This window comes from Dermacentor albipictus, chromosome 9 (assembly GCF_038994185.2).
Source record: "Dermacentor albipictus isolate Rhodes 1998 colony chromosome 9, USDA_Dalb.pri_finalv2, whole genome shotgun sequence".
NCBI lineage: Eukaryota > Metazoa > Arthropoda > Arachnida > Ixodida > Ixodidae > Dermacentor > Dermacentor albipictus.
In genome coordinates this window covers 109,448,194-109,461,327 of record NC_091829.1, presented here as the reverse complement: position 1 = coordinate 109,461,327, position 13,134 = coordinate 109,448,194, and the positions used below count along the sequence as shown (strand labels likewise).

Below are 13,134 nucleotides of genomic sequence, written 5' to 3'. Positions count from 1 at the left end.
CGTGACGTCATGATACTCTGGTTCGCCCCTTTGCTGCGATTGTTGCGTCTTGCACGCTCGAGTGCTGCCGAAACAAATGTTCCAAGCAATCTTGCTTGGCTTCATACACAGCCATATTGCTGCGTCATATCAGCGAACTTAGCTCGGTGTCATGACGTCACGATAATGTCTATGACGGCAGTTCCGACTTTGTGAGACGAACTTTAGCAATAAATTCAATATCTTACAAATATTGGCCAACACACATACACAATTGCTAAACGTGGAAGAAATGTGTTGTGGAGTTACTATAACTCAGAAAACAATATTTCTGTGCTACTCTCTCTTGTTGAGTTTGGGACCACGCGGAACGCAACAATGCCAACGTTTTATGTGCTTTGCACTTTTTAAATGCCCTTTTTGTATTTCCTATACGTACGCTTTGTCATTATGCTTCTTTCGGCTTATGTCTAAAGCGGCCTAGAGCACTCCCCGCTGAGCCGCCACCCCTTACAAAAATCGGTTTGACCTTTCAGTCACTCATGAGTCACCTATCAGTCACCCCAGTCACCTATCTGTAGACTCGACCTTTCTGTAGACTAAGTCCGCAGAATGTCTGCAGACACCGTGCGGACTGCAAGTAGACTTGTCTGTAATATGCGTGCCCAGTGAGTGTGTGTGTGTAAATATGTATATGTATCTATATATACATACATATTCTGAACCATGACATATTTTATAATTACGGTTGAATAGTTTTCACCTTTCAGTCACCCATGAGTCACCCACCAGTCACCTCCACGTAGACCTAGTCTGCAGAATGTCTGCAGACACCGTGCGGACTGCAAGTAGACTTGTCTGTAATATGCGTGCCCAGCGAGTGTGTGTGTGTGTGTAGATGTATATCTATATATAAACGCATATATATACATATTCTGAACCATGACACATTTTACAATTACGGTTCAATAGGTCTGACCTTTCAGTCACCCTTGAGTCACCCACCAGTCACCTCCACGTAGACCTAGTCTGCAGAATGTCTGCAGACACCGTGCGGACTGCAAGTAGACTTGTCTGTAATATGCGTGCCCAGCGAGTGTGTGTGTGTGTGTAGATGTATATCTATATATAAACGCATATATATACATATTCTGAACCATGACACATTTTATAATTACGGTTCAATAGGTCTGACCTTTCAGTCACCCATGAGTCACCCATCAGTCACCTCCATGTAGAGCTAGTCTACAGATTGTCTGCATATTGTCTGCAGACACTGTGTGGACGGCAAGTAGGTAGACTTGTATGTAATATGCATGCCAAATGTATATATATATATATATATATATATATATATATATATATATATATATATATATATATATATATATATATATATATATATATATATATATATATATATATATATATATATATATATATATATATATATATATATATATATATTCTACATGACACATTTTCTAACAGTTAAATCGGCTTCACCTTTCAGCCACCCACGAATCACACACGCACACAAGCACACACACACACACAAACACACACACACACACGTTTGCGCATCCTGAACCATGACACATTTTATCACTGCGCTCTGTTTTGCCATTTTAACATTTTGAAAACTTTGTCACTGATTGCTACAAGAACAGTCTGATAATGGCAGTTATATAAATCAATTATTTAATACTAATTTAAATAAGTTAATTGTTACATAACGTACATTAAATGCAGCAGTTGTACTATGGCTCGAACCGCAGCCTGAATTTAAGGACATATCTACCGCGCGACACCGACACCATCCATCCGACCACCGACTGCGTGGTTGCTTTCGGCGCCGGCCCCCAGGAGGCGCTGGCCGCGAGCACCGGTCAAATTACGGGCGAGATTATTTTCCCGTCCGCACCTGGACACCGACATGTCACGGCGTGCACGCGTGCACGCCGCATTGACGGCGACCGATGAGGTAGTGTACATGCCGTGCCGAGAGGAATTGTGGCGATTTTTGTGTGTATTAATGATCCAAAACCCCTGTGACTGCATAACGTAGCTCTCAGTGTTTTTCGTGTGGTGTGCCGATGCCAATTATCGTAGTTATGACCCGGTCGCGCTTTCTTTGTTACCGGCTCATGAAAAGCCGATGGCATTCCCGCTGCGCTCGCATTCCATCACAGTGCGCGGAAGAATTTTTTGAAAGTTGTGCTATCACGTGCTGGAGTTCATCTGCAATTCTACGCTGTTGACGCCGGAGGCACCGTACACCGACTGTCCTTCCTGCGCTACCTGTGCGATGCGGCAGCAGCTGTCACGGAGACTCGTTCACCGAGCACGCCTAGAAAGGTAAGTCCGGCGCGTGCGCGCATTCTTGTAGTCCGTGAAGTGTGTATTTCTGTACGGATAACAAGATGATTAGTAACGTGACAAAAATGATCGTGCTTTTCGAATGTTCGTTCTTGTCGCAGGGCGCATTTAGCGAACAGTTTGATGAAAATTGCCCTAAAACGTGATGTTGCCAAAATCTATCGATTATTTGCTTTCTGCTGTGAAGTTTCCTTGCGCCGGGGACTGTTTGATTTGAATAGGCGCAAAAATTAAAGCAGGGAAAGTTACTATTTCTGTACGTAATTTTTCAGCGAGAAATCGTATAGCCATTTCTAGAGGTTACGTCGATTTGTCCTCTTCACAGCTAACGGCTGCACGAGATGGCACCCGATTGCTGTGTACGACGCATGGCCAGATTTTAGCTTGTATGCAAGTTCTTTTATTTATATAGTGTCTTCAGACAGCCTGTATTTCTTGCGTTGGGTGTCATGTGTTTTCGTGTATTTGTAAATGGTTCCGAGATTTCAACAACAGTATCTATCTTTAATGGAAAAAATTGTTTTCTCACCTGAAAAAGAGGGAGTCTGTTCTTTTTCAATGCATCGTTGTTTGGGGCAGGGCTTTGTTGCACCGCATAAATAAATGAGGTTTTCGAACGCTTATCATGTGTTAAGGAGTTTTCTGCTTGTGCAATTCGCATTTGACTTAGTACAGACGTGCGTTTGTGTGAAGTTTTTTATAGTAGATTCATGTTTGCTCCAGTTCCATTTACATGTTAACTGCCTGTGATGTAATAATCGGGTATTTGTGCAACCATGCAGCTTCATGCAGCTGTTTGTACGAGACTTCTCACAATGTCACAAGTTTACAGTTTCAGCAGGGTTTACAGTAAACTGAACATTTCTTCTTGTTTAGGGATGTCACGATTTTGTGAGCCCGAGGAATCTACACCACTTGGGAGCCTGCGGCACTTCTGCAGTCTGAACAGCGCGTCAATGCATCTGATTTGCATGCTGCGACAAGGTGTGTGCGAGACGGTCACTGCCACTCACATGAGATGTCGGTACTCACTACTTCATTCCTTGGAAGCGATATTCTTGGTCCCAACCAAGCAGCCCGGAAGAAATCGGAGACAAATAAAATGTGCAAAGAATACTATTGTGTCTGTTATTTTATTGCTTGCATGCATGCCAGTTCCCCATAGTGGGACTACAGAAATTCTCTCTAATGTCTGCCTAAATGCTGTAATCCTGTGACCACAATCTCGACAGACTTTCTGCAGAAATGCTGTATCCTGCAGCTACACAGATTGAGCAAACTTTCTGCAGAAAGGGTGTACCAATTGGGCGCTGGGAGGTGACAGGGGGTGACAGAAAGTCTGTCACCTGTCTTCAGATATTCTGCATCCCGGGTGACTCGGGGTATGCAGAATTTCTGCAGCAAGTCTGCAATGATTTTTGTAAGGGGTACAACTCGTCGCGTATGCACATTTGAGCAGCAGGCTCTTTTAATAGTCTTCTAAATTAAATTATGGAGTTTTACGTGCCAAAACCACTTTCTGATTATGAGGCACGCCGCGGTGGAGGACTCCGCTGATTTCAACCACCTGGGGTTCTTTAACGTGCACCTAAATCTAAGTAGACGGGTGTTTTAGCATTTCGCCGCCATCGAAATGCGGCATCCGTAACCGGGATTCGATCCCGCGACCTCGTGCTCAGCAGCCCAACACCATAGCCATTGAGCAATCACGGCGGGTTTCATAGCCTTCTTCTTTACAGCTGTAAAAGAAAAAAGTGTGGCCAGCAAAAAGTTCTAGCCAAATTAGCATGTACACGTGAACAAAACAACAGGTAACGAAATGCAAGCACATGGTTAGATCAACTCTGTAATGAAAAAACAAAACACTATAGAAAAAAAAATCGTGGGTTACGGAGAAAACCACACAAAAAGAAATAAAAGTGGTAATAAGAGTACAAGAGCAACACACGCAAAAATGGGTCATCGAAACCTATAGAAAATAAAAAGAACGCGCGTAAATTGCTGCTTATACAGCATTGATCAAGTCACTCCTGACGAGAAAATTTGGGCAGCTTGAGAGCTAATCCATATTTTTGGACCACGACTTCACTTCAAGCACTGTAAAGCGCCGAGGCAACTCAGGAGGATCTCTTTCTGCTGGTCATGTGGCGGGCACTCAATAAAATAGTACTCCGCAGTAGCTTCCATGGAGCCAGAGTTTGTGCACTCACACGACCTCCTTTTTCATTCACGATGCGAGGAGCAGTGAGTGTAGGCTACATCCAGGCGCAAATGGTACAGGAACGCGTCTAGTGTGCGGTCGGCCTTAAATGTAAGCAGAAGCGAAGCAAAGGGTTGAGGCTATATAAAGGCGACTTCGCATGAGCATCAAACCATCTCGTTCAGCATAGCATGCATCGCAGGCCGCGAACGACACGCTTCGCATCCAATGGTAAAAAGGCAACAGGTGCCTAGGATGGCTAAACTCTAAAGTATTCGGCTCAGCAGCCACAAGGACTGTTAATTAATTGTCTATCACATCATTATGCCTTTCAATTCACGGCAAATAAATCTGACTGCCGGAAAATGTCGCAAAATTCAATGTTTCGTTGATTTCGTAGCATAGTGGATAATAGTCGAACTATAAATAATGCATAATTACTTTGTTTAGCGCTAAACAACGGACACAAGAACGACGACTCCCCCCCCCCCCCCCCCCCGGGACAAGGCGCTACTCTCAACTTCAGAGTAGTGGAGAGTAGCGAATAGTTGAGTTGAGAATAGTGGAGAGCAGCGCCTTGTCCTGGTCGTCGTTCTTGTGTCCGTCGTTTTGAGCTAAACAAAGCAATTATTGATTCGCACCAACTAGCCCGCCAACGCATTGTGCTGAACTATAAATAATGCGTTGGCGCGTTCCCAGTTACGTCGTTAAGGGATTCGTTAAGAGCGACTTTGGGCATTCGTGTGAGGTATCCATCGGAACCTCTGAGAGGCTAGCTCTGGTGGCATGCATGAATGTATGCATCTCCCAACCATTCTATTGAACTTTACTGGGAAGAATCCGCCGTTTTTTTCTTCTTCACATCAACATACCTCCTTCCCAGATAGTGCGTGGACAAACAGCAATTTTCCTAGTGGCTCCACATACACCTGCTAACTTTTCAATAAATGTATTTTTTTCATTAGTCGCCGAGTCCCATATACAGGTAACTAGATGAAATATTGCAGGCCCTCCTCATTAAGAAATTGTGACAGCAGCAAATAGGCTATTGCATCCGTAAGCCCACGTGTAGTGCGATCAGGGGTCGGTTTGCTTGTCTTTGAGCCTGCTTCAGTGTCTAGAAGTCAAATATGCACGCGTTTTTTTAACACACAGCAACACGTCGCGAAATAAGGCTGCGCTGAATAACAATGAACAAATCGACTTTTACTCTGCGCTCGTGAGTTCGAATGGCCAGGCCCTTTCAGACAGCTTTTAAATAAGATTGGAACGTGCACTGGTTGCTCCACGTAATCTCTCTGTACGTCTAAGCTTCAACGACGAAAACCGAATAACATGCAAATTTCCGCTACAGGGTGTGACGTGTTGTGTTTGTTATGTATGCGCTACAGGTGGACCACGTAATTTCGACGCACCCGGCCTATCCACAGATAGTGGCGAAGACGAAGCCAGGCCGGTGAGCTATTTCTCACTCAAATGTGCTATATTTAAGCATTACCACTGCAGGCGTGAACTGCTGCCTGAGATGGCGACTTAACGTTGAATGGAAACTGGCTGACAGTGAGGGCAAAAGAGCTCAAAAGGACTTGTTCTTTTACTAGCCTTTTCAGCCTTTCCAACTTAAACTCGGACATCAATCACCCGTCATACCTGTGTGTTTTACAAGTCCATGGATAAGTAGTGGAAATTTTTACCGTGTTCCATGGATATAGATGGAATCCATGGATGTTCCATGGATGTTCCATGGATATTCCATGGATTCCATGTTCCGTGGATATTTTTTCGAAGTGCCCCGCCCGAGCAGTTATACCGAAAAAAAAAATAACCTTAAGGTTCAGAAGGATGGCAAAAAATTCCATTATTTAGGTGAGCAGCGCGAAAAAAAAGACTTGGTACAGTGGCAACGAAGACGAACACCGCGCTGACTATCAATTGAAGTTTTATTAAAATTTCACAAATATATTTACTCTGAGCAAACATGTGACATAAAATTAAGAAGAAAAAGGCCAAAGTAAGAGTCATCAAAATACGAGTAACTCAGTGATGCGCATCCAGATATTCTATTTCTGAGGCGTGAAATGTGGCAGATGGTATAGTGACCCACATTTCACACATTGAAACATACATTTAATGTCATGTCGTGCCCGGAATCGTATGTTGGCGCAGTTTCCAGAAGATGTGGATGGTATTAGTCTTGAGATGGAAGGGTGCTTGAATCCTTAGAAAATTAGAAGTTCTGACACAATCCTTCCCGCCAGCATCGCGTTTCTGGGCCGGAAAAACATAGAATACTAGTGTAGTGTAAACAAGAGGAGGACACCAGAAGAGCACATGAAACACGCCGTGTCCGTGCGTTCGTGGGCTATTATCGTGTTCTCTCTGTGTTTGCGCTATGCTAGTATTCTAATACGACATTATTTACTTCGCGAAACTGCGCAGGAGGCTCGAGGACACGCTCAACGATCTGCTCGAGTCCATGTGCGAGAGGCAAGGCCTCGATTCCCTGTCAAAACTGGCGGCTGACCTGCACGTGTGGCCCGACTTCTATGGCAACCGCTCACCGCTCGCCGACCCAACTCTACGGGGCATGGTGTGTAGGGCGTCTTCGCTCATTCGACTCAAAAGGTGTCTCGTTAAACTTTATAGTGATAGCCGTTTGGTGCTCTTAGGAGAGGCCGTCGCCATCGTCGTCATCATCATGATTATCACTATTGTCACGTGGTGGTGACGTTAAGAACACAGTAGCAAGACTGTGATAGACAAAACTAACTTTTATTGGGCGAACCTGTGCCCACAAAACAGGCTACACTTATAGCACAACGATAGCGGCGAACACGGTCGGCGATCGTCGAAAATCTGATCAGCGAGTCAAGCGCGTCAGCTTTTATAGATCAGTCGTCGAATGTTCCAGATGAACTGATGGGACCCGCGTGTCTTCCACAAAGTTCTACACCATTCGTGTGACGCGATGAAATCTGATAGCACAAGGTTCGGCGACAACAGACACGCGATTAGAAGCGTCGATAACTTTCCAGAAACGTCGGATACATGCAGGCGCGTCCCTCGCTCTGCAATTACAGTTGTTAAGCGGCGAAACGTGGTTGCCCGATAAACATAAGTACACGTGTCATTACCCCCCTCTTAAAAAGCATCGACCCGATGCTTCTAACAAACGAAAGTAACAAAGAAAAGCACTCGTAGCAAAGAAAACAATAAACTAAGGAAGTTCATCAGCGTCCGTAAAATGGTTTAAGGCGCACCACGTGGACCACTTCAGATCGTGCGCGGCGCCGCTGTGAGTGCGAAATACCGTCTGGCACGACCTCATAGTCTAGTGCGCCAATACGTCGGATGACCTTGTAGGGTCCGAAATAGCGTCGCAGCAGCTTCTCACTGAGTCCTCGCCGGCGTATCGGGGTCCATACCCAAACACGGTCGCCGGGCTGGTACTCAACAAAGCGTCGTCGGAGGTTGTAGTGTCCGCTGTCGGTCCTCTGTTGGTTCTTGATCCGTAGGCGGGCGAGCTGTCGGGCTTCTTCGGCGCGCTGGAGATAGCTAGCGACGTCAACATTCTCATCGTCAGTGACGTGGGGCAGCATGGCGTCGAGCGTCGTCGTCGGGTTCCTGCCGTAAACCAGCTTAAACGGCGTGATCTGTGTTGTTTCTTGCACCGCCGTGTTGTAAGCAAATGTTACGTATGGCAGGACGGCATCCCAGGTCTTGTGTTCGACGTCGACGTACATCGCTAGCATGTCGGCGAGGGTCTTATTCAGCCGCTCCGTAAGGCCATTCGTCTGCGGGTGGTAGGCCGTGGTCCTCCTGTGCCTTGTCTGACTGTATCTCAGAATGGCTTGGGTGAGCTCCGCTGTAAAGGCCGTTCCTCTGTCGGTGATGAGGACTTCTGGGGGGCCATGTCGAAGCAGGATGTTTTCGACAAAAAATTTCGCCACTTCGGCTGCGCTACCTTTCGGCAGTGCTTTAGTTTCAGCGAAGCGGGTGAGGTAGTCTGTCGCCACGACGATCCACTTATTTCCGGTTGTTGACGTCGGAAAGGGTCCCAGCAAGTCCATCCCGATCTGCTGGAATGGTCGGCAAGGAGGTTCGATTGGCTGTAGTAATCCGGCTGGCCTTGTCGGCGGTGTCTTACGTCGCTGACAGTCTCGGCATGTTCTGACATAATCGGCGACGTCGGCGGTCAGGCGCGGCCAATAATACTTTGGTTGTATCCTCGAGAGTGTCCGGGAAAAACCGAGGTGTGCAGCGGTCGGATCGTCATGTAGGGCGTGCAATACTTCTGGACGAAGTCCTGTCGGGACAACAAGAAGGTAGTTGGCGCGGACTGGTGAAAAGTTCTTCTTCACGAGGAGATTGTTTTGAAGCGTGAAGGAAGATAGTCCGCGCTTAAATGCCCTGGGGACAACGTCGGTGTGCCCTTCCAAATATTCCACCAGGCCTTTTAGCTCCGGGTCTGCCCGTTGCTGCTCAGCGAAGTCTTCTGCGCTTATCATGAAAAGGAAGGCGTCGTCATCTTCGTCATCTTGCGGCGGCGGGTCAATGGGGGCACGTGATAGGCAATCGGCATCGGAGTGTTTTCGTCCGGACTTGTAGGTTACAGCGATGTCGTATTCTTGTAGTCTGAGGCTCCACCGCGCCAGTCGTCCTGAAGGATCTTTTATACTCGCTAGCCAACACAAAGCGTGATGGTCACTGACGACTTTGAATGGCCTGCCATAAAGATAAGGGCGAAATTTAGCTGTAGCCCAAACGATGGCGAGGCATTCCTTTTCGGTCGTAGAATAGTTGCCTTCCGCTTTTGACAGCGACCGGCTAGCGTAAGATATCACCTGTTCGACTCCGTTTTTCCTCTGGACTAGAACGGCACCGAGGCCTAGGCTACTGGCGTCAGTATGGATTTCTGTATCGGCGTACTCGTCGAAGTGCGCAAGTACCGGCGGCGACTGCATGCGTCGTTTGAGTTCTTCAAATGCGTCGGCCTGCGGCGTTTCCCACTTGAACTCAACATCACATTTAGTTAGACGTGTCAACGGCTCGGCGATGCGTGAAAAGTCCTTGACAAAGCGCCTGTAGTAGGCACACATGCCAAGGAATCTACGCACTGTCTTCTTGTCGGTGGGCTGCGGGAACAACTGCGATGGCAGCTGTTTTCTGCGGGTCGGGGCGTACTCCGGATTTACTGATGACGTGGCCTAGGAACAGAAGCTCGTCGTAAGCGAAGCGGCATTTTTCTGACTTCAGAGTGAGCCCTGATGACTTGATGGCCTCGAGTACTGTGGCAAGCCGCTTAAGGTGATCGTCGAAATTTCCGGCGAATACAACGACGTCATCCAAGTAAACGAGACAGGTCTGCCATTTCAATCCCGCTAAAACCGTGTCCATCACGCGCTGGAACGTTGCAGGCGCCGAGCACAGTCCAAATGGCATAACCTTGAACTCGTAGAGGCCGTCTGGGGTGATGAAGGCGGTCTTTTCGCGACCTCTTTCGTCGACTTCTATTTGCCAATAGCCAGACTTGAGGTCCATCGAGGAGAAGTACTTAGCGTTGCAGAGCCGATCCAATGCGTCGTCTAGCCGTGGAAGGGGGTATACGTCCTTCTTCGGGATCTTGTTCAGACGACGATAATCGACGCAGAAACGTAGGGTTCCGTCCTTTTTCTTCACCAGGACAACAGGGGATGCCCACGGGCTTTTCGACGGCTGGATGATGTCGTCGCGCAGCATTTCGTCGACTTGTTCTCTTATAGCTTCGCGTTCTCGCGGCGAAACTCGGTAAGGGCTTTGGCGGAGTGGTCGAGCGTACTCCTCGGTGATTATGCGATGCTTGGCGACTGGTGTTTGTCGAATCCTCGATGTCGTCGAAAAGCAGTCTTTGTATCGTCGGAGCAGACTTCTGAGCTGCTGTTGCTTAATCACTGGGAGACTTGGATTAATGTCGTAGTCTGGTTCGGGAACCGTGGTCGTCGGGGTAGATGTGGCGGAATCCGAGAGGACAAACGCATTACTGGTTTCCACAATTTCCTCGATGTACGCGATCGTCGTGCCCTTGTTGATGTGCTTGAACTCCGGGCTGAAGTTTGTCAGCAACACTTCAGTTTTCCCTCCATGCAGTCGAGCGATCCCTCTTGCGACGCAAATTTCACGGTCTAGCAGGAGGCATTGGTCGCCTTCGACGACACCTTCTACGTCAGCGGGTATTTCGGTGCCGACCGAAATAACAATGCTGGAGCGGAGCGGGATGCTCACTTGGTCTTCGAGCACACTCAAGGCGTGGTGACTACGAGGGCTCTCCGGCGGTATCGCTTTATCTTCCGACAGCGTTATTGACTTCGACTTCAGGTCGATGACTGCGCCGTGTTGGTTCAGGAAGTCCATGCCGAGAATTACGTCTCGTGAACACTGTTGGAGGACAACGAAGGTGGCAGGGTAAGTCCGATCATGAACGGTAATTCTTGCCGTGCAGATCCCAGTCGGCGTAATCAGGTGTCCTCCAGCGGTGCGTATTTGAGGGCCTTCCCATGCAGTCTTAACTTTCCTCAACTGGGCGGCGATGGATCCACTCTTGACGGAGTAATCGGCTCCTGTGTCTACTAAGGCGGTGACTGCGTGGCCGTCGAGAAGCACGTCGAGGTCGGTGGTTCTTTGTCTTGCGTTACAGTTACGTCTCGGCGTCGGATCACGGCTGCGTCGTGTTGAACTGAAGCTGGAACGTCGCGTCGTAAAGTCGTCTTTCGTCGGTGTAGTCTTGGCTTCCTGACTTCGTCGGGACGGCGGCATGTCATCATTAGGTCGTCGAGATGGTTTCTTCGTCGTCTTCGTCGGCGGCGGAGGATCTTCGTCAGTTCGACGAACAGCAACCGCACCTCCATCGGTTGCTGCTTTTAGTTTTCCGGATACGGGCTCGCTGACCGTCCCCGGGCTGGGCCAGTGTATGGTCGGCGCTGCGGCGACAGGTAGCGGCCTGGTGACGGCGAACGGGACGGCCGTCGAGGGCTCCACTTAGTAGCGGCGAGGTAATCGGCGATGTCACGTGGGCGCTCGCCAAGCTGTGGACGCTGCGCGTTGACGGCGAAACCTCGCAGTCCCATCTCCCGGTACGGACATCGTCGGTAGACGTGACCCGCTTCTCCGCAGTGGTAGCAGAGCGGGCGGTGGTCAGGAGCACGCCAGATGTCCGTCTTCCTCGCGTAGGTGCGCTGGGGGACGGGTGGTCGTGCTGGCGGCGGCGGCGGCGGACGACGAAACTGCGGCGTGACAGGACCCTGGCGCGGTCGCGGAGGGGGTCTTTGACGGCGTGCGACGGCGGCGTAGGTCATCGCTTGCGGCTCACGCTGCGGCGATTCAGGGGCTACTCCAAGTTGTTGTTGGAGTTCCTCACGCACGGCGTCGGCAATCGAAGCCACTTGAGGCTGTGATGATGGGAACAGCTTTTGTAGCTCCTCCCGCACGACAGCTCGGATAGTCTCGCGTAGGTCGTCGGCGGCCAGTGACTGAACTCCGGCGTAGTTTGTCGAGGTCGTGCGGCGGTCGAATTGCCGGTTTCGCATCTCGAGTGTCTTCTCGATGCTGGTGGCCTCGAGAAGAAACTCGTCGACGGTCTTCGGTGGGCTTCGTACCATTCCGGCAAAAAGTTCCTCCTTCACACCACGCATCAGCAGGCGGACTTTCTTCTCCTCAGGCATTTCAGGGTCGGCGTGGCGGAAGAGACGCCTCATTTCTTCCGTGTAGATCGCAGTCGTCTCATTAGGTAGCTGCACCCGGGTTTCCAATAGCGCTTGGGCTCGTTCTCGGCGTACGACGCTTGCGAATGTCTGCAGGAAGCCGCTTCGGAAAAGTTCCCAGGTCGTTAGGGTGGCTTCTCGGTTCTCGAACCACGTCCTGGCCGCGTCTTCCAATGCAAAGAAGACATATCGCAGTTTGTCGTCGCTGTTCCAGTTGGTAAACGTATACCGACTCTCTCGTAGGTCTCAAGGCAGCCTTCCGGGTCCTCTAAAGTTGAACCACGGAACGTCGGAGGCTCCCTGGTCTGCTGTAGCACGATGGGTGATGCCGGGGCTGCCATTGGGGTGGACTTGGTGGCGATCTTTCTGGTCGTCTCAGGCAAAAGTCCGTGCTCCGGGGGCAGTTGTTGAAGACGGCGGCTTGCTCGATGGTCCGGGACTGCGCTGGTGTTGTCTTTGCGTTCAGGGCTTGGATCACGGCTTGTCGGGGGCGTCCGGTACATGGACCAAAAGCACCTCCACCAGATGTCACGTGGTGGTGACGTTAAGAACACAGTAGCAAGACTGTGATAGACAAAACTAACTTTTATTGGGCGAACCTGTGCCCACAAAACAGGCTACACTTATAGCACAACGATAGCGGCGAACACGGTCGGCGATCGTCGAAAATCTGATCAGCGAGTCAAGCGCGTCGGCTTTTATAGATCAGTCGTCGAATGTTCCAGATGAACTGATGGGACCCGCGTGTCTTCCACAAAGTTCTACACCATTCGTGTCACGCGATGAAATCTGATAGCACAAGGTTCGGCGACAACAGACACGCGGTTAGAAGCGTCGATA

At 49.2% G+C, this 13,134-nt stretch overlaps 1 protein-coding gene across 1 annotated transcript in view; it reads left to right on the top strand.

The window, feature by feature from the left end:
- LOC135897487 (FGGY carbohydrate kinase domain-containing protein-like) overlaps nt 1-13,134 on the top strand; it is a 69,021-nt gene that overhangs the window by 42,630 nt on the left and 13,257 nt on the right. The window contains exons 8-9 of the mRNA XM_065426110.1: nt 5,950-6,014; nt 6,998-7,148. Of these exons, the coding sequence (XP_065282182.1) occupies nt 5,950-6,014; nt 6,998-7,148 (216 nt within the window). The remainder of the gene's footprint in view (nt 1-5,949; nt 6,015-6,997; nt 7,149-13,134) is intronic.